Below are 26,291 nucleotides of genomic sequence, written 5' to 3'. Positions count from 1 at the left end.
TAGACCAGCCTAGGCAACACAGCAAGACCCTATCTCTTAAAAAAAAAAAAAAATGAGAGTCCGAGGCAGGAGGATCAGCTGAGGTCAGGCGTTCAAGACCAGCCTGGCCAACATGGTGAAACTCTGTCTCTACTAAAAATGCACAAAAAATTTGCAGGGCATGATGGAAGGCACCTGTAATCCCAGCTACTCGGGAGACTGAGGCAGGAGAATCACTTGAACCCAGGAGGCAGAGGGTACAGTGGGCTGAGATCGAGCCACTGCACTCCAGGAGACATTTACCTACTGATCATTTATTATTGCATTTGACAAATATTTATCAAGTATCTGCCATATATGCTAGTAATGGTACCAAGCACTAAAGATTAGTAGGATGATCTTTGCTTAGAAATATAATTAAGGCCAGGCATGGTGGCTCACACTATATTCCCAGCATTTTGGGAGGCCAAGGTGGGCGGATCACATGAGGTCAGGAGTTCGAGATCAGCCTGACCAACATGGTGAAACCCCATCTCTACTAAAAATACAAAAAAAAATTAGCCAGGCATGGTGGCGCATGTCTTTAATCCCAGCTACTCAGGAGGCTGAGGCAGGAGAATCGCTTGAACCTGGGAGGTGGAGATTACAGTGAGCCGAGATCGCACCATTGTACTCCAGCCTAGGCAACAAGAGTGAAACTCTGTCTCAAAATTATATATGTATATAAATAATATGCTATTGCCTAGCTTAACTATAGCAGGTGAGGGCAAGGTTTGTAAGCGTTAATTACAATATGAAAGAGATGTCCAGAAGACAGATACAAACAAATCTTCAGGAATTCCAAGATGGGAAAGGGTGTTTATGGTCTAGAGAATCTTGGGAAACTTCAAGGAGGAAGTGCCTTTTGAGCTGCCCCTTATCGGGTGAAGAGTTTCAGTAGGTAAATAGGACAAGGTTGGAAACTTATTTGAAGAGAAGAACAGAAATAAAGACAGGGAGGGGCTGGGTGTTACCTGGGGCTTGGGGCTTGGATTACCTCCCAAGTAATTCAATACTTTGGGAGCCAAGGCAAGAGGATTGCTTGAGCTCAGGACAGTGAGACCTTGTCTCTACACAATACAAAAATTTAGTGGGATGTGGTGGTGCCCACTTGTAGTCTCAGCTACTTGTGAGGCTGGGTGGGCTGATTGCTTGAGTCCAGGAGGTCAAGGCTGGAGTGAGCCATGATTGCCACTACACTTCAGCTTGGGTGACAGAATGAGACCCTGTCTCAAAAAAAAAAGAAAAAAAAGACAGAAAGGGAAGCTTGGACGTGCTTTTAGGGAGATGGTGCCATTTACATTGTAGCTTAGTGTCTCTGAGGCAGGTGGCCTCCTGGCTGAGAGCCTTACTTCCTCCTTGCTTTTCAGATCAATGAGCTGAGCAATGTCCCTGTTCCTGTCATGCTAATGCCAGATGACTTCAAAGCCTACAGCAAGATCAAGGTGGACAATCATCTCTTCAATAAGTAAGTTGTCTGCTGAGTGGACTCAGGTTTTGTGGGTAGTCCTTGCCCTCAAATCAGAAGCTTCTGAAGCCTCATGCATGGCAGGAGCCAAGGCAGCACCTGGATCTCAGAGCTGACATAATGGCCAGGAAAATGCATTCGTTATGTGCCTCTCATCCTAGTATTGGCATCTCACTCCTTCATCAGCCTACCTCTGGTGGACCTTGGGGCACATGACTGGTCCCAGGGTGATTCATCTAGGGTTAGCTCAGGTGGAAGTCAGCTGCTCAGGAGCTGAGGCATCCAGTGTGAGGCTGTAGCAGTGGCTGGCCCCATCTTGATCTTAGTCTGAGGCAGGAGGCTGCCAGGCATATCCCTGGCTTGGGGTACTGCCAGGTTCTTTTCTGGCTGGCTGGCGTATGAGCAACAGGCTGGAGGCTCGAGAGCACTACCCAGAGTAGCACTTCCCATTTTTTGTCTGTTGTCACTTCTTGGATTAGCACCAGTGTCTGAAGGTTGTCTCTGACATTGTTAGAAACATTCTAGTGACTGCCTCACCTGGCAGAGCTTTGGGCCTGCTCTAAGCCCTTTGGGGCCTGGATTTTCCATCCTCTGTGGACCACCCCAGAACTGTTTGCTGCTCACACTTTCTGCTTTCGGCATGTGAATCCTGGTTCTATTCTTCATTGTCCCACAGTCCCCACCACTTCACTAGCTGGGTTCTATCACCCAACCATTCCCAGACTGTTAGTCCAGAGGAGAAGATTGACTTGAGAACATCCCTTAGTGACCTCCGTCTGCCATAGTAAGTAACACCATCTTGTTCTAGAAGCTGTCTGTCTCCATAGCTGCCACCTGGTAAGTGGCCACCTAAGGAGAGAGAGGCAGCCCTTAACTCAGAGGCCAGAAAGAAGGTTGTTCTGACCCAGAGGTCAGGGATCCGGAAGTGAGCATTGCACCACTACCCATTTCAGGGTCCATGGCCTCTGGCGAGGTTCTACCTCCTTGATATCTCCGCCTAAAGCAGAGAACCCAATATCTTACTTTCTTTTATCTTTATTCCTTTTGTCCTTCCAACAACTGTGTGTGTACATTTTTTTTTGGAAACAAAGTTTCACTCTTGTTGCCCAGGCTGGAATGCAGTGGTGCAATCTCGGCTCACTACAGCCTCTGCTTCCCAGGTTCAGGTGATTCTCCTGTCTCAGGCTCCTGAGTAGCTGAGATTACAGGCATCCGCCACCACGCCCGGCTAATTTTTTGTATTTTTAGTAGAGATGGGGTTTCACCATGTTGGCCAGGCTGGTCTTAAACTCCTCACCAGCCTCGGCCTCCCAAAAATGCTAGGATTACAGGTGTGAGCCACTCCACCAGCGCTATATATGCTGTTTATTAGATTCTGGTGCTGTTTACTAGTAGATAAGGCAGATAGGCCACTTCCTTTCCAAGAAGACATTCCTTTTGATTTCCTAAAGCCTGTCTCATCCTGGAGTAGTCAGAGGACATATTTCTGAAAGGGGGTTCCTAGGCAGGATAGCTGTTGTAAAGATGGAGGATTGGTAGGAGTCATCATTTCAAGGTGATTCTCCTCCTGGGAGTCTGTATTGACTGAGGAGTGGAGATTGGTGCCAGCAGACAGGAGTTTGTGTTCCCACTGAATTGACTGAGGACTCTTTAACTCAGGCACTCTTTTCCTGCTTCTCAGTGGAAGCCCAGGGTGGGGTTCCTGTGTGTGATCATTTTCAGGATGCTTCCACAGGAATATGGCCAGAGGAGAGAGGCCCTCTGATGAGGGAGGTTTTTCCCTATAGCATTCAGGCTGATTTCAGCGCACAGCAGATGTTCACATGCACTTCCCACTGGGTGAGCACCACACTTGTGAGGTGGAGCCTGTACTCAGGTTCATGGCCCAGCAGGCGAGAGTTTTTTTCTTTAATGTATGTTTTATTGAAGGGCAACATACACATAGAAAAGTGCACAAATAAGAAGTATACCGCTGGATTAATTTTTACAAGTTGAATACATGATGTAAAGTTTTTAAATTTTCACATGCTCAGAATCACCTGGAGTGTTTCTTTCTTTCTTTCTTTCTTTCTTCCTTTTTTTTTTTTAATAGAAACAGGGTTTCAACACTTTGGCAAGTCTAGTCTTGAACTCCCAACCTCATGATCCACCTGACTCAGCCTCCCGAAGTGCTGGGATTACAGGCTTGAGCTACCATGCCCGGCCTTGGAGTGTTTGTTTCTAGACTCAACTTCAGAATTCCTAAGAGCCTAGAAACCTACGTGTTACGTATGGCAGACTATTCAGATCCAGGTGATCTGTGGACACACTCTGAGTTCCGAAGTCAGAATATAGATGAGGCCGGGTGTGGTGGTTCATGCCTGTAATCCCAGCACTTTGGGAGGCTGAGGTGGGAGGATTGCTTGAACTCAGGAGTTTGAGAATAGCAAGACTCTGTTTCTATTACAAATAATAATTTTAAAAAGAATTAAGATCAGCAAGGGGCAGTTCACAAAGACATGTCTCTGCTTTTCCCTAGGGAGAACCTGCCCAGCCGATTTAAGTTTAAGGAGTATTGCCCCATGGTGTTCCGAAACCTTCGGGAGAGGTTTGGCATTGATGATCAGGATTACCAGGTACGGAGTTTCTTGGCAATATCAGAGGGTTAGGGAATGGAATGGGCTCAGGAAGCCACAGGACTAGTAGAGAATAAAAACTTTTTTGCTGTTCTTGTGCTGTCTCCTTGTCATGCCTTGCTCCAGCCCAGGCAGTCTCTCTCCCAGCACTGGGGTCCCCTTGGAGGGCAAGAGCCTTAGAAGTGCTTCTGAAGATGCCGAACAGGCTCAGGTTTCTCTCCCTGGGAGGGAGAGCAGCAGGGGTGGGGAGCTGCAGAAGCACTTTCATTTTAGTCTGACATTCCCAGTCTAGGCTGAAGAACCCTTCTCCTCCGTAGTTTGACTTCAAAGAGAGAGAATTGGGCTGGGCGTGGTGGCTCATGCCTGTAATCCCAGCACTTCGGGAGGCCAAGATGGGTGGATCACCTGAGGTCAGGAGTTCGAGACCAGCTTGGCCAACATGGTGAAGCCCTGTCTCTACTAAAAGTACAAAATTAGCTGGGCATGGTGATATGCGCTTGTAATCCCAGCTACTTGGGAGGCTGAAGCAGGAGAACTGCTTGAACCTGGGAGGCAGAGGTTGTAGTGAGCTGAGATTGCGCCATTGTACCCCAGCCTGGATGACAAGTGCAAAACTCAGTCTCAAAAAAAATAAAAAGCCCAATGCAGTGGCTCACGCCTGTAATCAGCACTTTAGTGGGCTGTGGTGGATGGATCATGAGGTCAGGAGATTGAGACAATCCTGGCTAACACAGTGAAACCCTATCTCTACTAAAAATCCAAAAAATTATCTGGGCGTGGTGGCACGCGCCTATAGTCCTAGCTACTCGGGAGGCTGAGGCAGGAGAATCGCTTGAACCCAGGAGGTGGAGGTTGCAGTAAGCCAAGATTGTGCCACTGCATTCCAGCCTGGATGACATAGTGAAGCTTCATCTCAAAAAAAAAAAAAAAAAAAGAAAGAATTGTTGTCAGCAAGAAATGAGGCCTCTTAAAGCAGATAAAACAGATGAGAAAAGGAAGACTTTAAGGGTAGTGTAACCTCTTGCCAGGTATGAGTGTCACCTCCTAAACTTGTGCCCTATCCTGGTGGTGGGAGGGGAGTTTGCATGCCAGTGAGTGACAGTATCATAGAGGTCATTGGCCTCTTGGGAGGATTCAATCCCAGTGTCACGGACATTAGAGTGAGTGACTCATAGTTCATGATTTCTGCCACTTCTCCGCTTAGCATGTCTCCTTGGATCCTCTTCCCTGGCAGACAGCCTTGTGGTGAAGGTGGGCTAATTTTCCACTTCACCTTTATAGCTGTAGGAAATCTAGCTGATTTTCTTTTCTTTTCTTTTCTTTTTTTTTTAGACAGTTTTACTCTTGTTGCCCAGGCTGGAGTGCAATGGCACAATCTCGGCTCACTGCAACCTCCACCTCCCAGGTTCAAGTGATTCTCCTGCCTCAGCCTCCCAAAGTGCTGGGATTATAGGTGTCTGCCACCATGCCCAGTTAATTTTTTGTAATTTTTTTAATAGAGACGGAGTTTCAATATGTTGGCCAGGATGGTCTCAAACTCCTGACCTCATGATCCGCCCACCTTGGCTTCCCAAAGTGCTGGGATTACAGGTGTTAGCCACTGTAACATAGCTGACTTTCATTTGTCTGTAGGGAAAACTCTTTGCCCCGTAGCATAGTGAAACCTAGTGTATAGCACAGTGAAACCTAGAATGGATGCCCAAATCTTTTCCAGAACTGTAGTTCTTGCTACCCCACCTCCTTCACAGAGTAGTTCACAGCAACAGAATGGGCCTTGGGTTAGAGTCTCCTCCCCTCTCTCCTCCCTTCTGGAGGGTTTGCATGCAGAGAAAAATATCCTGATGAGGAGGGTGAGGGGCCGTGAGAGGAGGGGGAGATTTCTGGGGCTTGAATGCCCAGGAATACCCAACCTAAGAGGTACTGGGAGGTTCCTTCAGGCCCTTGTTAGGATTGAACCCTGAAATTGATCATGACTGGGGCTGGAGGTTTTCTGGAAGCTTTTTGCCACTGTTGCAACCCCAAGTTGCTCTTACATCTTCCTTCCATTGTTCCTTGATGAGGGATTCCTAGTGAAGGGTTTCTTCCCCTCTCCTGGGCTGTCTAATTACATCCTCTCAGTGTCTGCATTTTTCCCCTAATAGCCTTTTGGGTGCATGCCTGTGCTCATGACTGAAATGAGGGCGGGGAAGATGTTGCTCATGGAGGGGACCCTCTGTTGTTGGACTGCCAGCCACTGAGAGAGTCAGGAGATGCTGCCTCTACCTCCCAACTAGGCTTGCAGCTTCTTTTTCTTTCTTTTTTTTTTTTGAGACGGAGTTTTACTCTTGTTGCCCAGGCTGGAGTGCAATGGCGTGACCTCGGCTCACCGAAACCTCCGCCTCCTGGGTTCAAATGATTCTCCTGTCTCAGCCTCCCAAGTAGCTGGGATTACAGGCATGTGCTACCATGCCTAGCTAATTTTTTGTATTTAGTAGAGACAGGGTTTCGCCATGTTGGCCAGGATGGTCTTGATCCCTTGACCTTGTGATCCACCCACCTCGGCCTCCCAAAGTGCTCGGATTACAGGCGTGAGCCACTATGCCCGGCCTGGCTTACGGCTTCTAAGTCTTACTGGTAGAAAGGCCGGGCTGGGAGGAAGAGGCACTCAGTCACAGAGTCTACTCAACATTTCTGCAATGGGAACAGCCTGTTTTGAGGGGTGTTACTTTAGCACCTTTGTTGAGGAACTCCCAGAGCTGCTTGCCACCTCTGACTTTAGTTTCCCCTACTCCTCCACCAGGGTTTTGTGAGGAGGCGTTAGGAGAAAGTAAAGAGTAGGATCCTAATCAGCCAGGCATGGTGGTGCATGTCTGTAGTCCCAGCTACTCAGGAGGCTGAGATGGGAGGATCCCTTGTGTCCAGGAGTTAAAGGCTGCAGTGGACTATGATTGCACCACTGCACTCCAGTTTGGGTGACAGCAAAACACCATCCTTAAGAGAAAAAAAAAAAAAGGCTGGGTGTGGTGGCTCACACCTGTAATCCCAGCACTTTGGGAAGCTGAAGTGGGTGGATCGCGAGGTCAAGAGATCGAGACCATCCTGGCCAGCATGGTGAAACCCTGTCTCTATTAAAAGTACAAAAATTAGCTGGGCTTGGTGGCGTGTGCCTGTAGTCCCAGTTACTCAGGAGGCTGAGGCAGGAGAATTGGTTGAACCCGGGAAGCGGAGGTTGCAGTGAGCTGAGATCGTGCCACTGCACTCCAGCCTGGCACCTGGTGATAGTGAGAATGTGTCTCAAAGAAAGAAAATTAAAAAAAAAAAGGCTAGGTGTGGTGGCTCACACCTATAATTCTAGCATTTTGGGAGGCTAAGGCAGTAGTATTACTTGAGCCCGGGAGTTCTAGACCAGTCTGAGCAACAAGACAAAACCCCATTTCTGCAAAAACTACGAAAATCAGCCAGGCTTGGTGGTGCGCACCTGTAGTCCCAGCTACTTGGTAGACTGAGGTGGGAGGATCACTTGAGCCCAGGCTGTAGTGAACTGAGATTGCACCACTGTACTCCAGCTTGAGTGACAGAGTGAGACCCTATCTTTACAAAAATAGTAATAATAATAACAGGATCCTCATTAAGAGATGGGGAAAGGGCTTGGAGAAGAGGCATTTCTGTGACATGATGCTTACCTATGTTTTTTTGGGAACAGGGACACCTGGGCTCTCCCCTCAGCCTTGCCTCCCAAAGGTCCCTTGGTGTCTGCTTGGTGAACATGTCCCTTGTTGACTCACGCCTTTCCCCACCCTCCCTCTTGAGGCTTCTACTGCTCTCTGATCCTATTGGGAGTAGGGCCTTGAGGAGGAGCAGGGATATAGCCAGGAAAGCTCCCCAGAACTGCCTCCCAGCCCTGCATAGACAAGCAGGAGGTTGAGGTGAGGGGAAAGGTGTCAGGCTCAGAGATGAAGAGCAGCTTCCTGCTTTGGGGAAGGTTTTTCAGCATTAGGATAGATGCAGGGACAAGAGACAACTGCGCATTGCTTCTTTGTGTTAGACCTCCTGAAAACAGTATTTCCCAAGCTTCATCTTTGCCACCCCCAAGAGACTGGGAGAATCAGCTCAGTCCGCCTCTTTGTGTTCCCAATGAGGAAATGCAGGGTAGAGAAGTGAAATGGCTCACCCAAGGTCAAAGTGCATGTGAGGGTCCAGATTAGACTCAGCCCCCTCCATCAGAGGCAGGACTTTAGTTGGTAGGGTAGCTCTCTGGGATCAGGATGGAAACTTTTACAGTCATTTCTCTTCCCATCCTAGACTGGGATGAAGGACGGGTGGTAAGGAACAATTCTTGTCACTTTGAAGAAAGACTTAGGGAGGGATATGAAAGCGCCGTGAGAAAAGGGGTGGTAAGCTCCCATCTGGGAGTCCCTCTGTCTCAGTGTTGTTGGCTTTCATGCAGTCCAGCCACTGAGGGAAGACTCAGTGAAAGTCAGAAACCTGTTCCCCTGCCAAGCCCAGCCTGCTTTTGTCTCGATTATCAGAATTCAGTGACGCGCAGCGCCCCCATCAACAGTGACAGCCAGGGCCGGTGTGGCACGCGTTTCCTCACCACCTACGACCGGCGCTTTGTCATCAAGACTGTGTCCAGTGAGGACGTGGCAGAGATGCACAACATCTTAAAGAAATACCACCAGGTATGGTGAGTCCCAAGCCTGGGCTGCAGAGGATGGGTTGGAAGAGGGAGAAGAGAGCCCCAGGGGAGCTTTTTAGGGAGGGGTCAGTCCTCTCTGGTAATGGCAGCTGATTCCTGATCACCAAGCAGCAGGACTCTCCTGCAGCCACATTTCTGTGAGCCGAAATGCCTACTTTAAAGAAGAAAACAGGAGCCGTGAAGGCACATCAGTGACGAGGCCCAGCTGGGAAGTGTTCATGCTCTGGCATCTGCCCCATTTCTTCTGAAAGAGGCCCCATTGGCTCAGCAGGCTTGTTTCTTTTCCAATCCCATCTCCACTCATCTGGAACCTGTCCACGAGGAAGGCAGGGAGCCCTGTGGCACCATCTGTGTGTCTGTCCTGAGCCTGCTTGGGTCCTCATTTCTGGGGCACCTGAGAAGGGCTGAAGGGAATTTCTGGTCTTTCGGGAGTTACAGCAGAAAGCCCGGGGCATGGCATGGATAAGAGTTTGGGTATGGAGCCGTTCTCTTCTCCCAGATGGCTGGATCCCTGACCTGCCTCTGCACCCTTTCTCTTCCCTGTGGTTTTCGCATATCAGGCTGGCAGAGGAGATGCAAGGTGTGGATCAGGGATTTTCCTGTGGTAAAATCCTATTTTAAACAAAATCATAGGTAAGATTCTAATAATATGAACCCCCAGGGACTCTGAGCCACCTGCTCAGCCTGCCTCTCCCTCTGCCGTGCCAACAGGAGGCTGGAGGTGGCTGTTGCCTGTTTTAAGCCTGAGAAATCCCTATTACTTCATAGAACCCAACTGGAGAATGACCATTCTAGAGGTTAGAATCCCAGGGAGCTAGGGAGCATTTTAGTCTGGGGAGAGCCCTGTCCGTCCCTGGCACCTGCCTGTTGCTTAGTCTTCTTTCTCTTCTTCCTTTCCATCCTAGTTTATAGTGGAGTGTCATGGCAACACTCTTTTGCCACAGTTCCTGGGCATGTACCGCCTGACCGTGGATGGTGTGGAAACCTACATGGTGGTTACCAGGAACGTGTTCAGCCATCGGCTCACTGTGCATCGCAAGTATGACCTCAAGGTAAAGGGCTCTGTGTTTGCCAAAGCTGTGCCTCCCCTCTGTCTGAGGCCCAGAGGGGCTGGTATGCCAACTTCCATGTAACTGGGAAAGCTGGTAATGTAATTAGCACAGACAGGGAACTCTGGAGTGGATATGCTTGTGGACCAAAGGCTGTTTGAAATTCAGGTGACAGTAACAAGAGATTATTTAAGCCCTAAATGTGCCGTATTTCTGCAACAGTTGATGTTCCTGTCTGTGGAATGTGCACAGCAAGGGCAGCAGAATGGGGACAGACTGTGCTAACACACACTTTGGCATCCATCAGGCCCCCATGGACTGACAGCACAAGTGCATCTCTGAACACTGAGAAGGACACACTTGTGGCTGTGAATCAGGGTGCCCCTTGTTCTTGATCCTGGCTTCTGACTTCTGTCACCTTACGCCACCATCCCTTCCCTCTGTGCTGCAGCTGCACGGGTTTCCTCTGCGTTCCTGCAGTGCTCCTCCTCCTCCCACGATTTCACATCTGCTGCCTGGAACAGTCTCCTTCCCTCTCTCCACCTCCTCCTTCCCCCACCTAATTACTTCCTTCTTGCCCTTTTGAGCTCAGCCCAAATACTACTTCCAGCAAGTAGGTAGGCTCTGGCCACTGTCCCTCCCCTGTCCAGGCCCAGCCCCTGTGGTATGTGCTTTCAGAGTGTCCTGTCTCCTCCCTGTAACACTGAGCCCCATGGTAGTGAGTGAACTAATGACTGTGGAACCACTGCTGAATATCTGTCTTCCCCATTAAGGGCAGGGACTGAACTTCTCCAGTGCAGTCCTTTTTTGCTGAGCATATAACAAGTGTCTTGTACATCAAGCTCTATAAGTGGGCTTGACACAGAGTAGATGAACAAGGTGCTGCCTCCTGGCCCCTCTAGGTCTCTAACCAGCCTACTGAGTTCACCTGCTGGCTCTCTCATGTTTGCTCATGCAGTCGACTTTGCCTCAGCTGGACTTCCCCTGATGGCTCTTATTCTTTCAGGGTTCTACGGTTGCCAGAGAAGCAAGCGACAAGGAGAAGGTATGCTGGTGCTGAGCAGGAATGGAAGGGTAGCTTGGAGTCAGAAACAGCTCCTGTCGGCCTTCCTGTCTGTTGCCCATCGCAGCCCCTAGCCCAGCTCCCAGACATGCCATCTGTCAACATGAAATGCTCTGTGTCACTGATCACCTGCCTGTCCTTGTGCTAGTCCTAGACCTTGGTCTCTAGTCTTTTACCTCTGCCATCACTAGGTTCTTCATAGTCTTCCTGGGATGGCAGACATTCCCATCTCGTAGTCCAGCCTAAGTCAGTGAGTGGCTGCCTGAGCCCTGAGCTGGTCCAGGCTCAACAGGAAAGAATTCTTTAGTTGGTCCTCATCTTTCATGTATTTGCCATGTATTTGCCCTCCCTGCCTGCCCAAAGCCTCAGACTAGAGGTCCCTGCACTGTTGATTTAGCAGGTTGAGTGTCTACACTGAGGACCCTTCCCCTTTGTGTATGGTTGCTCCCAGCAAAACAGTTGGGTGTCCCTGGGGTGAATGAATTAGGCTTACCCAGCCTAACTGCTGTTGCTCTCCTAGGCCAAGGACTTGCCAACATTCAAAGACAATGACTTCCTCAATGAAGGGCAGAAGCTGCACGTGGGAGAGGAGAGTAAAAAGAACTTCCTGGAGAAACTGAAGCGGGACGTTGAGGTACTTACTAACCTTCATTTTCGCCTGCAGGGCTCCTTCTGTACCTAGAGTAGGAGCAACATGGTGAAACCCCGTCTCTACTAAAGATACAAAAAATTAGCTGGGCACGGTGGCGCGTGCCTGTAATCCCAGCTACTCGGGAGGCTGAGGCAGGAGAATTGCCTGAACCCAGGAGGCAGAGGTTGCGGTGAGCCGAGATTGCGCCATTGCACTCCAGCCTGGGAAACAAGAGCGAAACTCTGTCTCAAAAAAAAAAAAAAAAAAAAAAAAAAAAAAAAAAAAAAGAAAAATGGAATTCACTACTTTCTAGGAGTATAGACAAAAGGAGGAGCAGCACGGGCACTGCCCAGCACCTAAAGCAAGTGCAAATGACCATTCCATCTGATGGAGCATCATTGGTACCAATAGAACCTTTGTAATTCACTTTAGAATGCTTTTCACTTTTCACTAATTCATTCCAACACCTTTTTCAAACTCCCTTCTGCTGTTATCTGTACAATGGAGAAGGTATCTGGCCATCAGAGCTGTAGGAACCCAGCTATTAAGATCCTGTAATCCCAGCATTTTGGGAGACTGAGGTGGGAGGATTGCTTGAGCTCAGCAGTTCAATACCAGCCTAGGCAGCATAACAAGATCTCACTTCTACTAAAAATGAAAAAAATTAGCCAGGCGTAACCTGTAATCCCCGCTACTTGGGAGGCTGAGGCAAGAGGATTGCTTGAGCCTAGGAGATGAGGCTGCAGTGAGCTGTGGTCTCACCTCTCCACTCCAGCCTGGGCAATAGAGCGAGACATTGTCTCAAAACAAAGACCAAAGAAGTTGGCAAAGCATGCTGGCTCATGCCTGTAATCCCAGCACTTTGGAGGGTGAGGCAGAGGGATTATTTGAGCCTAACAGATCAAGGTAGGATGAGCTATGATCGTGCCACTGCATTCCAGCAAGACCCTGTCTCAAAAAAAAAAAAAAATAATCCACCAATCAGGTCCTTCTCTGGCTCTGGCTCTGGCTCTGATTCTCCACTTAACCAGCAAACTTCTGTTTGTAATCAGGGAGGACAGGTGCCAAATAGTGAAAATGTTATCTGGACTACTTGATAACTCAGCGTCTCCTTCTCTTTTAATAAATTGAAAGTTAAAACCAAACCCTACAAACAAACTTGAAAAAAAATGTATTTTTTTTTATTGCAGTAAAATACATAGAATAATGTTTATCGCCGGGCACAGGGGCTCACACCTATGATCCCAGCACTTTGGGAGGCCATGGCGGGTAGATCACAAGGTATGGAGTTCTAGACCAGACTGGCCAAGATGGTGAAACCCTGTCTCTACTAAAAATATAAAAATTAGCCGGGCATGGTGACGGGCACCTGTAATTCCAGCTACTTGGGAGGCTGAGGCAGAGAATTGTTTGAACCTAGGAGGCGGAAGTTGCAGTGAGCTGAGATCGAGCTACTGCGCTTCAGCCTGGGTGACTGAGCGAGACTCCATCTCAAAAATAATTATAATAATAATGTTATCATTTTAACCATTTTGAAGCATATAGTTCAGTGACATTAAGCACATTCACATTGTTATGCAACCAACACTATCATTCATCTCTGAACTCCTTTATCTTCCCCAGCTGAAGCTGTATACCCATTAAACACTAATTCCCAATTCCCCTTCTCTAAGCCCTGGCAATCAGCATTCTGTTTCCCGTCCCTATGAAGTTGACTACTCTAGGAACTTCACATAAGTGGAAGCATACAACAATTTTTTTTTCTTGAGACAGAGTTTTACTCTGTTGTCCAGGTTGGAGCGTAATGGAATGGCGTGATCTCAGCCCACTGCAACCTCCACCTCCCGGGTTCAAGCAATTCTTCTGCCTCAGCCTCCTGAATAGCTAGGATTACAGGCGCACACCACTACACCTGGCTAATTTTTTGTATTTTTAGTAGAGACAGGGTTTCACCATATTGGCCTGGCTGGTCTCGAACTTTTGACTTTGTGATCCGCCCTCCTTGGCCTACCAAAGTGCTGGGATTATAGGCGTGAGCCACTGTACCTGGCTGGCATACAGCATTTGTCCTTTTGTGACTCCCATATTTCACTTAGCATAATGTCTTCAAGGTTCATCCGTATTGTAGCATGTATCAGAATTTCTTTCTTTTTAAAGCTGAATAAGGCTGAGCATGGTGGCTCACACCTGTAATCCCAGCAACTCAGGAGACTAAGGCAGGAGGACTGCTTGAAGCCAGAAGTTGGAGAGCTGGGCAATTTATGTCTCTACAAAAATTAAAAACCAGCTGGGTGTGGTGACGTGCCTGTAGTCCTAGTTATTCAGGAGGCTGGGTGGGAGGATCCCTTGTGCCTAGGAATTCACAGTGTGGTGAGCTATGATCATGCCACTGCACATCAGCCTGAACGAGAGGGTAGGACCCCATCTTTTTTTTTTTTTTTTTTTTTTTTTTTTGAGACGGAGTTTTGCTCTTGTTACCCAGGCTGGAGTACAATGGCGCCATCTTGGCTCACTCGAACCTCTGCCTCCTGGGTTGAGGCAATTCTCTTGCCTCAGCCTCCTGAGTAGCTGGGATTACAGGCACACGCCACCATGCCCAGCTAAGTTTTTGTATTTTTAGTAGAGACGGGGTTTCACCATGTTGACCAGGATGGTCTCGATCTCTTGACCTCATGATCCACCCGCCTCCCAAAGTGCTGGGATTACAGGCTTGAGCCACCGCGCCCAGCCGACCCCATCTCTTAAAAAAAAACAAAACTGATTAATATTACATTGTATGGATGTATTACATTTTGTTTATTCATCAGTTAGTGTACATATATCGGTCAGGGTTCTCTAGAGAAACAAAACCTATAGGGTACTTTGTAAATCTATAGAAAGATTTATTTTAAGGAATTGGTTCATAGGATTATGGAGATCAATGAGATCTTTAGTCAGCAAGCCAGAGGCCCAGGAGAGCCAGTGGTGTGGTTTTGCTCTACGGGCCGTCAGGCAGGAGTTCCCTCTTCCTCCGTAGGAGGGTCACCCTCTTTCTTCTCCTCAGGCCTTCAGCAGATTGGATGATGCCCACCCACACTGGGGAGGGCCATCTGCTTTACTCAATCCACCAATTCAATGCTCGTTTCACCCAGAAACCCTCACAGATGCACTGAGAATCATGCTTGACCAAGTGTCTGGGCACTTGGGCCCAGTCAAGCTAGCATATACAGTTAGCCAGTATACTTCGGTTACTTCCACCTTGTAGCTGTTGTGAATAACGCTACTGTGAACATGGCTGTCATAAACTTCCTTTTGCTAGGAAGCATTTCCTTAGTCACCTCCAACTATGTTCTTTCCTTATTCTGTCTTTCATCATCTGACATTTTGTGTCCTGAGTCCTTCTCCTTCTCCCTTTTCTTTCTTTTTTTTTTTTGAGACAGAGTCTTGCTCTGGCACCAGGTGCCAGATGCCAGGTGCCAGGCTGGAGTGCAGTGGCTCAATCTCAGCTCACTGCAACCTCCGCCTCCCGGGTTCAGCAATTCTCCTGCCTCAGCCTCCTGAGTAGCTGAGACTATAGGCACACGCCACCAGGCCCAGCTAAATTTTTGTATTTTTTTTTTTTTTTTTTTGAGACAAAGTGAAACTTTTTGAGACAAAGTTTCACTCTTGTTACCCAGGCTGGAGTCCAATGGTGTGATCTCAGCTCACCGCAACCTCTGCCTCCTGGGTTCAGGCAATTCTCCTGCCTCAGCCTCCTGAGTATCTGGGATTACAGGCACGTGCCACCATGCCCAACTAATTTTTTGTATTTTTAGTAGAGACGGGGTTTCACCATGTTGACCAGGATGGTCTCGATCTCTTGACCTCGTGATCCACTTGCCTCGGCCTCCCAAAGTGCTGGGATTACAGGCGTGAGCCACTGCGCCTGGCAAATTTTTGTATTTTTTAGGAGAGACAGGGTTTCACCATGTTGGCCAGGATGGTCTCAATCTCTTGACCTCGTAGTCCGCCCACCTCGGCCTCCCAAAGTGCTGGGATTACAGGCATGAGCCACTGTACTCAGCCACCTTTTCTTTCCTCTTTTTTTTTTTTTTTTTTTTTTGAGACGGAATTTCACTCTTGTTACCCAGGCTGGAGTGCAATGGCGTGATCTCGGCTCACCAAAACCTCCGCCTCCTGCGTTCAGGCAATTCTCCTGCCTCAGCCTCCTGAGTAGCTGGGATTACAGGCGCGTGCCACCATGCCCAGCTAATTTTTTATATTTTTAGTAGAGATGGGATTTCACCTTGTTGACCAGAATGGTCTCGATCTCTTGACCTCGTGATCCACCCACCTGGGCCTCCCAAAGTGCTGGGATTACAGGCTTGAGCCGGCCTTTTTTTTTTTTTTTTTTTTTTTTTTTTGAAACAGAGTCTCACTGTGTCAGCCAGGCTGGATTACAGTGGTACAATCTCGGCTCACTGCAACCTCTGTCTCCCGGGCTCAAGCAGTTCTTCTGCCTCAGCCTCCTGGGATTACAGGCATACATCACCACGCCTGGCTAATTTTTATATTTTTAGTAGAGATGGGATTTCACCGTGTTAGCTAGGCTGCTCTCCAACTCCTGAGCTCAGGTAATCCGCCTGCCTCAGCCTCCCAAAGTGCTGGGATTACAGGCGTGAGCCACCACTCCTGACCCTCCTTCTCCTTTTTCTACCTCTCCCCTGCTCTGGTTCTAAGAAGAATTTAATGGAGTTTACTCTGTGCATTTGTTTTCATTGCATGTTGCTTTATAAATGTTCTCAGGCGGCTGGAGGGCATGGTGCATGGGTGCTCTTTTTTTTTTTTTTAATTTTGAGATGGAGTCTCTCTCTGTCGCCCAGGCTGGAGTGCAGTGGCCACGATCTTGGCTCACTGCAACCTCCGCCTCCTGGGTTCAAGTAATTCTCTGTCTCAGCCTCTCGAGTAGCTGGGATTATAGGTGCACACTACCATGCCTGGCTAATTTTAGTATTTTTAGTAGACACGGGGTTTCACCCTGTTAGTCAGGCTGGTCTTGAATTCCTGACCTCGTGATCCCCTTGCTTTGGCCTCCCAAAGTGCTGGGATTACAGGCATGAGCCACCATACCAGGCCAGATGCTCTTTTTCCTGGGACTCCAACCCCTTTTCCCTGGGCCTTGAAAGGCCTTTGTCTAGGAGTGCTCAGAGTGGCATCCCTCCCACTCTTCCTCTTCCAAGGAGATCCTCCTGGCCTCCCATTATTAGGGCTCCTTGTGCTTTTGGTTGTGTTCTGGACCCATGCCTCGAGCCTTTCTGCTCCCATAATGATTTTCCTCCTAGTCCTCTCACTGTTAGGTCCCAACACAGTGTGGTCAGTCTAGCAGTCTCCTAGTGACCGCTTTGTGATGGTGACTCATTATTAGCTAAACTGGAATGCCAGCTGGCCATTTCCATCCTGTGTCATTCCATATTTTGTTCTTCTCCAAGTCATAAAATCCTAGATAAAAGAGTTGAGCCACCATCCTGCTCACAGCACCCATTATACAGATGAGAAAACTGAGGCTTGGCAAGGGGAGTCACATGATGCCAGTGGAGGGCCCCAGAACTTGCCCCTAGCACCACACAGCTTCTTTTGACCTTTAGGGAATGGGTTGAGAACGTTGGTTGGTTCTGGCTGCCATTCTTTCGTGGTATTGTATTTTCATTTCCTTTTCTTCTATTTTTACCTGGATTGATAAGTTGACGACATAGTTTAAACAGACTTTGTCTCTGAGTCTAGTTAGAAGTCTATTTTACCTTGCAACCCAGTGAATACACACAACTGAAACTGTCTGTCCTTACTTTCTGTCATGTATTCTGATGTTTTCTGTTCTATTTTATCATATAGTAGTCCCCTCTTATCAGGGGAGACACACTCCAACATCCCCAGTGGATGCCTGAAGCCACAGATAGTACTAAACCCTACATATATACTGTGCGTGATTTTTTTTTTCTTACTTTTTTTCTTTTTTCTTTTTTTTTTTTTTTTTGAGACGGAGTTTCGCTCTTGTTACCCAGACTGGAGTGCAATGGCACGATCTCGGCTCACCGCAACCTCTGCCTTCTGGGTTCAAGCAATTCTCCTGCCTCAGCCTCCCGAGTAGCTGGGACTACAGGCGCGCACCACCATGCCCAACTAATTTTTGTATTTTTAGTAGACTGGGTTTCACCTTGTTGACCAGGATGGTCTCGATCTCTTGACCTCGTGATCCACCTGCCTCGGCCTCCCAAAGTGCTGGGATTATAGGCGTGAGCCACCACACCCGGCCTTTTTTTTTTTCCTTCTTCACAATTTCACAGAGAGAAGATTGTTCTTACAGGAGATCTTAGCAACCTCAGCATGCAATTTATTTTCTTTTTAAGTTAAGAGCTTTCACCTTTTCACTTAAAGCTGGCCAGGTACAGTGGCTCACACTGGTAATCCCAGCACTTTGGGAGGCTGAGGCAAGTGGATCACTTGAGGTCAGGAGCTCGAAACCAGCCTGGCCAACATGATGAAACTTCATCTGTACTCAAAATACAAAAATTAGCTGGGTGTGGTGGTGTACACCTGTAGTCCCAGCCACTTGGGAGGCTGAGGCAGGAGAATCACTTGAACCTGGGAGGTGGAGGTTGCAATGAGCTGAAATTACATCAGTACACTCTAGCCTGAGTGACAGAGCGAGACTCTGTCTCAGAAAAAGAAAGCACTTTATGGCTTCTCTTTAGCATATCTTGAATTGCCAACATTACTACTCTTGCTCTTTGGGGTCATGATGAAGTCAAACATGGGTTACTGGACTACAAGCACTGCGATTCAACTATAGTAAACTGATGACCAAGACAGCTACTGAGAGACTAACGGGACGTTAGTGTATACAGAGTGGATACTTCGGACAAAGGGATAACCTACGTCCTGGGCAGCCACGCCCAGCCACCACGGCCTCTCTTGATCCCAGGAGAGCCATTCCTTCTTCCTGCAGTGCTCATTCTGTCTTTAGACCTGTAGCCCTTGCCTCACTGACTTCTCTTCATCCTTCAGCTGTGGCCTTAACTCCTTTCCTCAGGACCTTCAAAACAAGTTGCCAGGCTGGCCCCAACTTGTTTATCCCCCCAGTTCTCCAGCCCTCGGGGCCAAGTCCGCCAGTGTCTTTCCCCAGGGCCTGCTGGGCCTGCTGTGTGCATCTTGCTGAAGGGCCAGTAAGAGCTTTGTTTCCATGCCCATACTGCTCCCTATGGGCCTGTTTCCCCGTGGGCCTGAAGCCCTGTTCTCCATGCATGGCCCGGCAGACATCCAGAGCATCTCTGCCACCTCCCCACTGCCTTTCTTCTACTTCAGTATAGGCCTGGGGTTATAAATCACAGGTGTAAAGAAAAAATAAATAAATAAATCACAGACATGAGGTCAGAACAGTTTGGGGCTTGTGACTACAGGTATATACCACCACACCGGGCTAATTTTTGTATTTTTAGTACAGATGGGGTTTCACCCCTTGCTGTAGACTCCCCACAGCTCTTGCCCATTTTCTTTTTTTGAGACAGTCTTACTCTGTCGCCCAGCTGGAGTGCAGTGGTGTGATCACAGCTCACTGCAGCCTCCACCTCCTGCCTGCCTTTCCCCTGCTGAATGACTGTCTTCCCCATTAGACTTAGACAGAGAGATGGCTGAGGGCAGGTGCTCTGATGCCTTATGCTCTGTTGAATTTCAGAACTGTTTATAGAATTGAGTTGAAAGGAATGCCTCTTCCCCCTTTCCAGATGCCACTGAGATGTCCTGTGTAACTTCTTCCTTCCATCTTTCCGTCCTTGGCCTTCCTAGTTCTTGGCGCAGCTGAAGATCATGGACTACAGCCTGCTGGTGGGCATCCATGACGTGGACCGGGCGGAGCAGGAGGAGATGGAGGTGGAGGAGCGGGCGGAGGACGAGGAGTGTGAGAATGACGGGGTGGGCGGCAACCTGCTCTGCTCCTATGGCACACCTCCGGACAGCCCTGGCAACCTCCTCAGCTTTCCTCGGTTCTTTGGTCCTGGGGAATTCGATCCCTCTGTTGATGTCTATGCCATGAAAAGCCATGAAAGTAAGTGAGAGCCTGTGCCTGCCCTGCACAGCCCTGCCTCATCCTACCCCTTGGCTTGTTGTTTAGATTTTTCTGCAAGGCGTCTGGACCTCCACCTCATTCATTGCTGCCTTTGGCGTCTTTCTGCCTCTAGACTCCCCTATAGGGTCACTACCTGAACCTGGGGCCCTGGGGCTCCTTCTCTGCCAGGCTTTCTTCTGCTTCCCTGCTTGTCCTGGCTGACTGAGGAATGGTTCTGCTCTGGTTCATGCGATGAACCAAACTTTATTCATACTGTCCTGTCAGCCCCACTGGGTGACTGTGAAGATCCAGTAAGATAACAGCTGTGAAAGCTGGGAAGGACTCCACTCGGCCTTTTCTCAGCCCCAACGTGATAGGGATGGAACTGAGCCTTGTGTCTAGGGGATGTAACAGTGCCCAGCTTTCTGCCCTTCTCCTGCCTCCTCTTCCTCCTTCCCTGCTCCCCATATCCCTCCAGGTTCCCCCAAGAAGGAGGTGTATTTCATGGCCATCATCGATATCCTCACGCCATACGACACGAAGAAGAAAGCTGCACATGCTGCCAAAACGGTGAAACATGGGGTGAGTCCTCTCCGTCTTCACCCAGGGCCCAGCTGGATCGGTGCATCCGTGCTCACCCTCAGTTCCCAGGGAGGGCAGTCTCAGGCCTCTTGTGCCACGGAAACACACACCTGCACCCTTCTTCCAGGACAGCAGACTGGAAGAGCAGCCTGACTGCCTTGCTGTGTTCCCTGCCATCACCCACCCCCTCCCTGCCAGGCTGGCCCCAACTTGTTTATCCCCTAGTTCTCCAGCCCTCAGGGCCAAGCCCGCCAGTGTCTTTCCCCAGGGCCTGCTGTGCATCTTGCTGAAGGGCCAGTAAGAGATTTGTTTCCATGCCCATACTGCTCCCTGTGGGCCTGTTTCCCCATGGCCCTGAAGCCCTGTTCTCCATGCATGGCCCTGCAGACATCCAGAGCCTCTCTGCCACCTCCCCACTGCCTTTCTTCTACTTTAGTGCAGGCCTGGGGTTACAAATCACAGGAGTAAAGAAAAAAAAAAAAAAATCACAGGCGTGAGGTCAGAACAGTTTGGGGCTTGTGAGCCACTTCCTGAGGTGATCTGCTCAGTCTTGGGGTGTAGGGGGTGGTATTTAGTTCTGATACTGAGTAATAGGCTTCTGAATACCCAGGCTTCTCCCAGGTACAGCCTTCTTATTGGGGCAGAGGAACTCAACCTGAATCAGCCTCTTGTGTATTGCAGGCAGGGGCGGAGATCTCGACTGTGAACCCTGAGCAGTACTCCAAACGCTTCAACGAGTTTATGTCCAACATCTTGACATAGTTACCTTCTTCTTTCAGCCAGAGCCAGAGAGCTGGATATGGGCTTGGGGATCGGGAGTTAGGGAGAAGGGCATATTTGGGCTAAATGGGAGGGTGGGAGCAAAGTGGGGGTTCGGGAGGGCTTTAGCAATGAGACTGCAGCCTGTGACACCGAAAAAGACTTCAGCTGAAGAGGAGGGGGATGTGCTGTGTGTGCACCTACTCACGGGATGTAACCCTGCCTTCTGCTTACCCTTGATTTTTTTCCCCCCATTCGACACCCGCTTAAAAAGGGGTTCCCTTTTTGGTACCTTGTAACCTTTTAAGATACCCTGGGGCTAGAGATGACTGTGGGTTTATTTGGGTTTTGTTTCTGAAATGTCATTGCTCCAGTTTTGCTATTTATCCTCATGTATTTCATCACCCTCCCCACCCGTCCCTGCCCAGCTCTCAGTTCCCTTTAATTAGATACCCAGTAGACCCCACACAAGGGTCCTTTCAGAACCAAGTGCTCTGATGCCAGATTGGAGAGGTCAGACACCTCGCCCTGCTGCATTTGGTCTTGTCTGGATGAACTTTGTAATTTGATGGAGTATTGTGAACAACTTCCTCCACCTTTCTACCTTGGATTCAAGTGAAATGTTCCATTATTCCTCCATCCTGTCCGGAACACACCAGGTCAACACCAGGCATCTCGGATCAGAATCAGAGATCTCAGAGGGGAGTGAGTTCCTCCTCACGGGATGGTGAGGGGCAGGAAAGCAGCTGGGTTCTGGGTTCTCAGACAGCTGGTTCTCAGAGAACCCTGTGATGATCGCCCAAGCCCCAGGCTCTCAGCCCCTGGAGTTCAGGAGTCCTCTCTGTAAAGACTGCCTCCCACTAGGTCAAGAGGAACTAGAGTACCTTTGGATTTATCAGGACCCTCATGTGTAAATGGTTATTTCCCTTTGGGAAAACCTCAGAAACTGATGTATCAGATGAGGTCCTGTGCCTTCGTCTATTTCCTTCCTTCTGACCTCCCAGGCACTCTCACTTCTAGCTGAGCTCTTAGCTCTGGGCAGATCTCCAAGCGCCTGGAGTGCTCTTGTGCAGAGATACCTCCTCAGCACCAGCAAGGTGCCCTCAGTTACACAAGGATGTGATCCAGGAAATCCAGTTGGGAGGCTTGATGTGGGGTTTGACCTGGCCTCAGCCTTGGGGCTGTTTTTCCTTGTTGCCCCCTCTAGGCTTTTAGCAGATCTGTGGCCCACAGGCTTTCTTGGAAGGAGTGGCTTCCTGCAGGTGTTCCACCCGCCTTCAGAGCCTGCCACCCAGGTCCTTAGAACTGAGCCACAAGCCACAGACTGGTCTGGCCAGGAGAGAAAACAGCCCTGTTGCTCTTCACTGGGGGAGGCACATTCCTTCGTCTTCTCCCCCTCAACCAGGAACTGGGGATTTGGGATGAGATACGGTCAAACTTGTATATAACCCCAAAGATGTGAAGATCATGTGTGAAACTGTTTTGAATGAATAGATTGGTTTCCTGTGGCTCCCTCCAAACCTGGCCAAACTCAGCTTCTGAAGCAGGAACCAGCACTGTCTCTATGCCTGACTCACAGCACACAGGTCAGGAAAGAATGGAGACATGGCTTTCTTGGACTTCACTGGGGCTGCTGGATTGGGTGGGAACCCTTCTGGAAGAGGCAGGTGGGGGTCAAAACCACTGCCCTGGCCCCAGGAAGGGGCCATAGGTAGGTCTGACCAACTGCTGCAAGACCACTAAGTGACTTAGGGAACTTGAAACCAACCCGCTTGTGGAGAAAGCAAATTGGACTTGGGAAAGGGATTACTTAGGAATAATGTCTGGACTTGATTTCCCCACTTCATAATGAAGAATGGAAGTTTGGATCTGCTCCTAGTCAGGCCCAGCATCTCTGAAGCTTGGAAAGCTGTCTTCTAGCAGCCGCCACAGCCTCGGGCTCCGACTGGCTTCTCTGCATTTGGTCTGCTGATCATGTTGCCATAATGTATATGGAAAGTATAACACAATCTTACTGGTTAAAGACGACTACCAGGTATCTAACTTGTTTAACATTGAAAGAGAGAGTGTGTGTGTGTGTGTGTGTTTTGTATATTGTTTACATTTTGAGAGGTAGCATTCTGTTTCAAATGCTTTTTGTTTGTCTGACAGTATTGTTGATTCGGTCACAACATTTTATGCTGTGGTTTGGTGGATTTTCAATTTTTTTTTAAAGGTCATTTGCTGTGCTATCTTGAAAATCTTGGGTTTGGCCCCTAATTCCTTTGGCATTCAAATGTTTAAAAGCTATTTATCTTGGTTTATACACGTTTCCTTTCTCTTCTTTTTGTCATGATATTCTACGCAGTCTGCAGTTTGAATGTGGAGAAAGTGGACTGATCCCCACTCTTTCCTCTTGGGTCCCGCCATTCTTTTTCTGGGCAGTCGAAGGCATTGGAGGGGAAGTGACTACCCTCAGCCTCACTCACTGGGGCCATGAAGAAAAGTCTTATAGCATCTCAGAATAATTTTGGGTCTCCCAAGAAGAAAGGTGTAAGAATAAGGACATGGCTGATTGGGTGAGGCCAGGATTCCTGGCTGGCATCCAGTCACCCTGTCTCCTGTCCCTACCCCTCTTCTTCCACAAGCCCACAGCCAAGACAGTGTCATCTCCTAGCCACAGTGATGACTGCCCTGGAGACTCCACTGACCTCTAGATGAAGGCCCCTGGCCCTACCACTGGGTCTTTGTGTCCCCCAGCACAAGCTCCTTTCCTGTGCCCTACGGCTTGGGGTCACAGGCATGCCAGGAAGCCACAGTTCAGGGGCACAGACTGAAGCAATGCTCCACCTCTCGACTTCTAGCTCAGGGGTTGCTGGTCTGTGGCAGGTGCCACTAGTGGCCCCTGTGGCTGTTCTCAGTGGCAGTCTCTTAGGTTCCCGCCACAGGCAGTTCTTCATCCCCTCTCCCTACTTCACTCTTTCCTCTTGCCTGTGCTTTTGTCCTCCAGCAGGCCTGCTGGCGGCGCTCAGGGTGTGAGGCTAACTCCTGCCCTGCCTTTCCTATCTATCTTCACGGTCTGCCAGGGCCTGCCCTGGGAAGGTAGATGACAGACCCAGGACTTTTCTCAGTAGCCAGTCCTACCCCCAGTTGACTTTTTACCAATTCAGGATAGGAGAGAAAACAGCAGCACCCCAGCATGTGGTTACTCAGGTGTTGGGGGCCAGAAGGGACAGTGCGTTTAAACAACCCTCAGAGCTCTGGCCTTAAACCTGTGGGCACCCCCCCAAGTCTAGGAGCCTCATCTCTTCCTGGCAGTCTTGCAGGCAGGGGGTCCTGAAAGGGAAACCATTCAGACAACTGTCCCCCAATCTACCAGCCGTCTGCAGGGGGCAGTGATGTGGCCCTCTCCCTCCTTTGGAATGTGCCCCTTATGAAGAGTGCCCCGTGGGGAAGAGGAGACTCAGCTGTCCCTGAGCAGCTTGTGCCAGGATCCCAGGGCAGAAGCTTTGCAGGAGCCTCTTGCCCTTGGTCAGACCCACTTTGTGAGGTGGTAGGGGGAGGGGCCCAGTGCTGCTCAGCACACGCCAGCATCAGGTCAGATCATTGAAATTAAAACATGTGAATGAAGGTATAAATTCGCCTTTTGTGGAAGCAGGACAGACTACCACCCCACCAAGTGTGTGACTTCTTGATATCCCACTGCAGTTTCCATTTTTAGGAATTTTCAATCCCGTGCTTGTCTAATGTCTGCTTTAAACAGTTCGAGACCCTGTTCCTGTTTTCAAATGCATGCATGTTAAGATGAATCTCCAACCTGAGGAAAAAAATAAAACTCAGAAAGCTTTGTGTACATCTGTTATGTGTGAGTCCTTGGAAAATGAACCTTTTTTTTTTTTCTTTCCAGAAGTAAAAAGTTTTGGTCCTAGCTTTAGAGGCAGCTTCAGCTAAATCAATGCATGGCTTCAGTTTGGAGAAAGAATATGGTCAGTGACATCCCACTTTCAGATGCAGTTAATAAGCAGTGGTTACAAGCACAGTACTACTGGCTGGGTGTGGTGGCACATGCCCAGCACTTTGGGAGGCTGAGGCAGGAGAATCACTTCGGGACCAGTCTGGGTGACACAGTGAGACCTCGTCTCTACAAAACAAGAAGTAGCCAGGTGTGATGGCACATGTCTGTAGTCCCAGCCTACTCAGGAGGCTGAGGCAGGCGAATCACTTAAGCTTGGGAGGTTGAGGCTGCAGTAAGCCTTGATTGTACCACAGCACTCCAGCCCAGGCAACAGTGAAACTCTCAAGGAAAAAACACATGGAAGAATGGACAAACCACCCTCACTCCAGCTGTGCAGAACGAACGCTGGCTAGGAGCCGCTCACCTGACCTAACTTTGAACATGTCACCTCTGTGCACCTCATCTACTCCATCTGGGCACTTAGTTTAAAACCCAGTGGTTCTCAAAGCCTGGCCTTGGACCAGCAGTATCATTAGCACCTGGGAGTCAGAAATGTAAATTCTCAAGTCCTAATCCTGATCTACTGAGTCAAACTTAGTGAGCCCTCCAGGTGATTCCGATGGGGGCTAACGTTTGGGAACCACTCTGCTATGCAAACATTCTACTTGCTTATTAGGCCATGTATCTGTTGCGGGTTGAAGGCTGGAGTCGTTTGGGGAATTTTGGAAAAGACAGGTACCCAGGCCCCTAAAAGGCCAATTAAATCAGAATCTTAAGGGGTGGGATCAAGGCATGTGTTTCAGGAGTTCACAGGTGACTAATGTGCTGGCTAGGTTAAGAAACACTAATCTGCACTACTGATGGGTACTTGACCAAATTTCTTTTTTTTTTTTTTTTTTTTTGAGACAGAGTTTTGCTGTTGTTACCCAGAATGGAGTGCAATGGCGTGATCTCGGCTCACCAAACCTCTGCCTCCTGGGTTCAAGCAATTCTCCTGCCTCAGACTCCCGAGTAGCTGGGACTACAGGCATGCACCACCATGCCCAGATAATTTTTTTTTTTTGTATTTTCAGTAGAGACGGGGTTTCACCTTGTTGACCAGGATGGTCTCAATCTCTTGACCTTGTGATCCACCCGCCTTGGCATCCCAGAGTGCTGGGATTATAGGTGTAAGCCACCGCGCCCGGACCGAAATTTCTTTTTTTTTGAGACAAGAGTTTCACTCTTGTTGCCCAGATTGGAGTGCAATGGCACACTCTCGGCTCACCACAATCTCTGCCTCCCAGGTTCAAGCAAGTCTCCTGCCTCAGCCTCCTGAGTAGCTGGCATTACAGGCATGTGCCACCACACCCGGCTAATTTTTTGTATTTTCAGCAGAGACGGGGGTTTCTCCATGTTGGTCAGGCTGGTCTCAAACTCCTGACCTCAGGTGATCTGC

At 49.0% G+C, this 26,291-nt stretch overlaps 1 protein-coding gene across 6 annotated transcripts in view; it reads left to right on the top strand.

Annotated features, from left to right (window-relative positions):
* Positions 1–24,751, top strand: part of PIP4K2B (phosphatidylinositol-5-phosphate 4-kinase type 2 beta) — a 35,968-nt gene extending 11,217 nt beyond the window's left edge. For 4 of the 6 annotated variants that reach the window (XM_002748504.7, XM_078374310.1, XM_017972713.4 and 1 more), the window contains 9 exons: positions 1,389–1,486; positions 4,005–4,101; positions 8,610–8,762; positions 9,685–9,831; positions 10,835–10,873; positions 11,412–11,525; positions 19,320–19,578; positions 20,057–20,160; positions 20,842–24,751. In XM_002748504.7, coding sequence (XP_002748550.1) covers positions 1,389–1,486; positions 4,005–4,101; positions 8,610–8,762; positions 9,685–9,831; positions 10,835–10,873; positions 11,412–11,525; positions 19,320–19,578; positions 20,057–20,160; positions 20,842–20,922 — 1,092 coding nt within the window. In that variant the 3' untranslated portion in view covers positions 20,923–24,751. Of the gene's footprint in view, positions 1–1,388; positions 1,487–4,004; positions 4,102–8,527; positions 8,763–9,684; positions 9,832–10,834; positions 10,874–11,411; positions 11,526–19,319; positions 19,579–20,056; positions 20,161–20,841 lie in introns of all 6 variants that reach the window. The other 2 variants (XM_035303302.3, XM_035303303.3) reach the window with 1 other exon arrangement.
* Positions 24,752–26,291: the final 1,540 nt, after the last annotated feature.

Source organism: Callithrix jacchus, chromosome 5 (genome assembly GCF_049354715.1).
Source record: "Callithrix jacchus isolate 240 chromosome 5, calJac240_pri, whole genome shotgun sequence".
In the NCBI taxonomy this organism is placed as follows: Eukaryota; Metazoa; Chordata; class Mammalia; order Primates; family Cebidae; genus Callithrix; species Callithrix jacchus.
The sequence above is the reverse complement of the archived record's forward strand: the minus strand, read 5'-3'. Positions and strand labels throughout refer to the sequence as shown.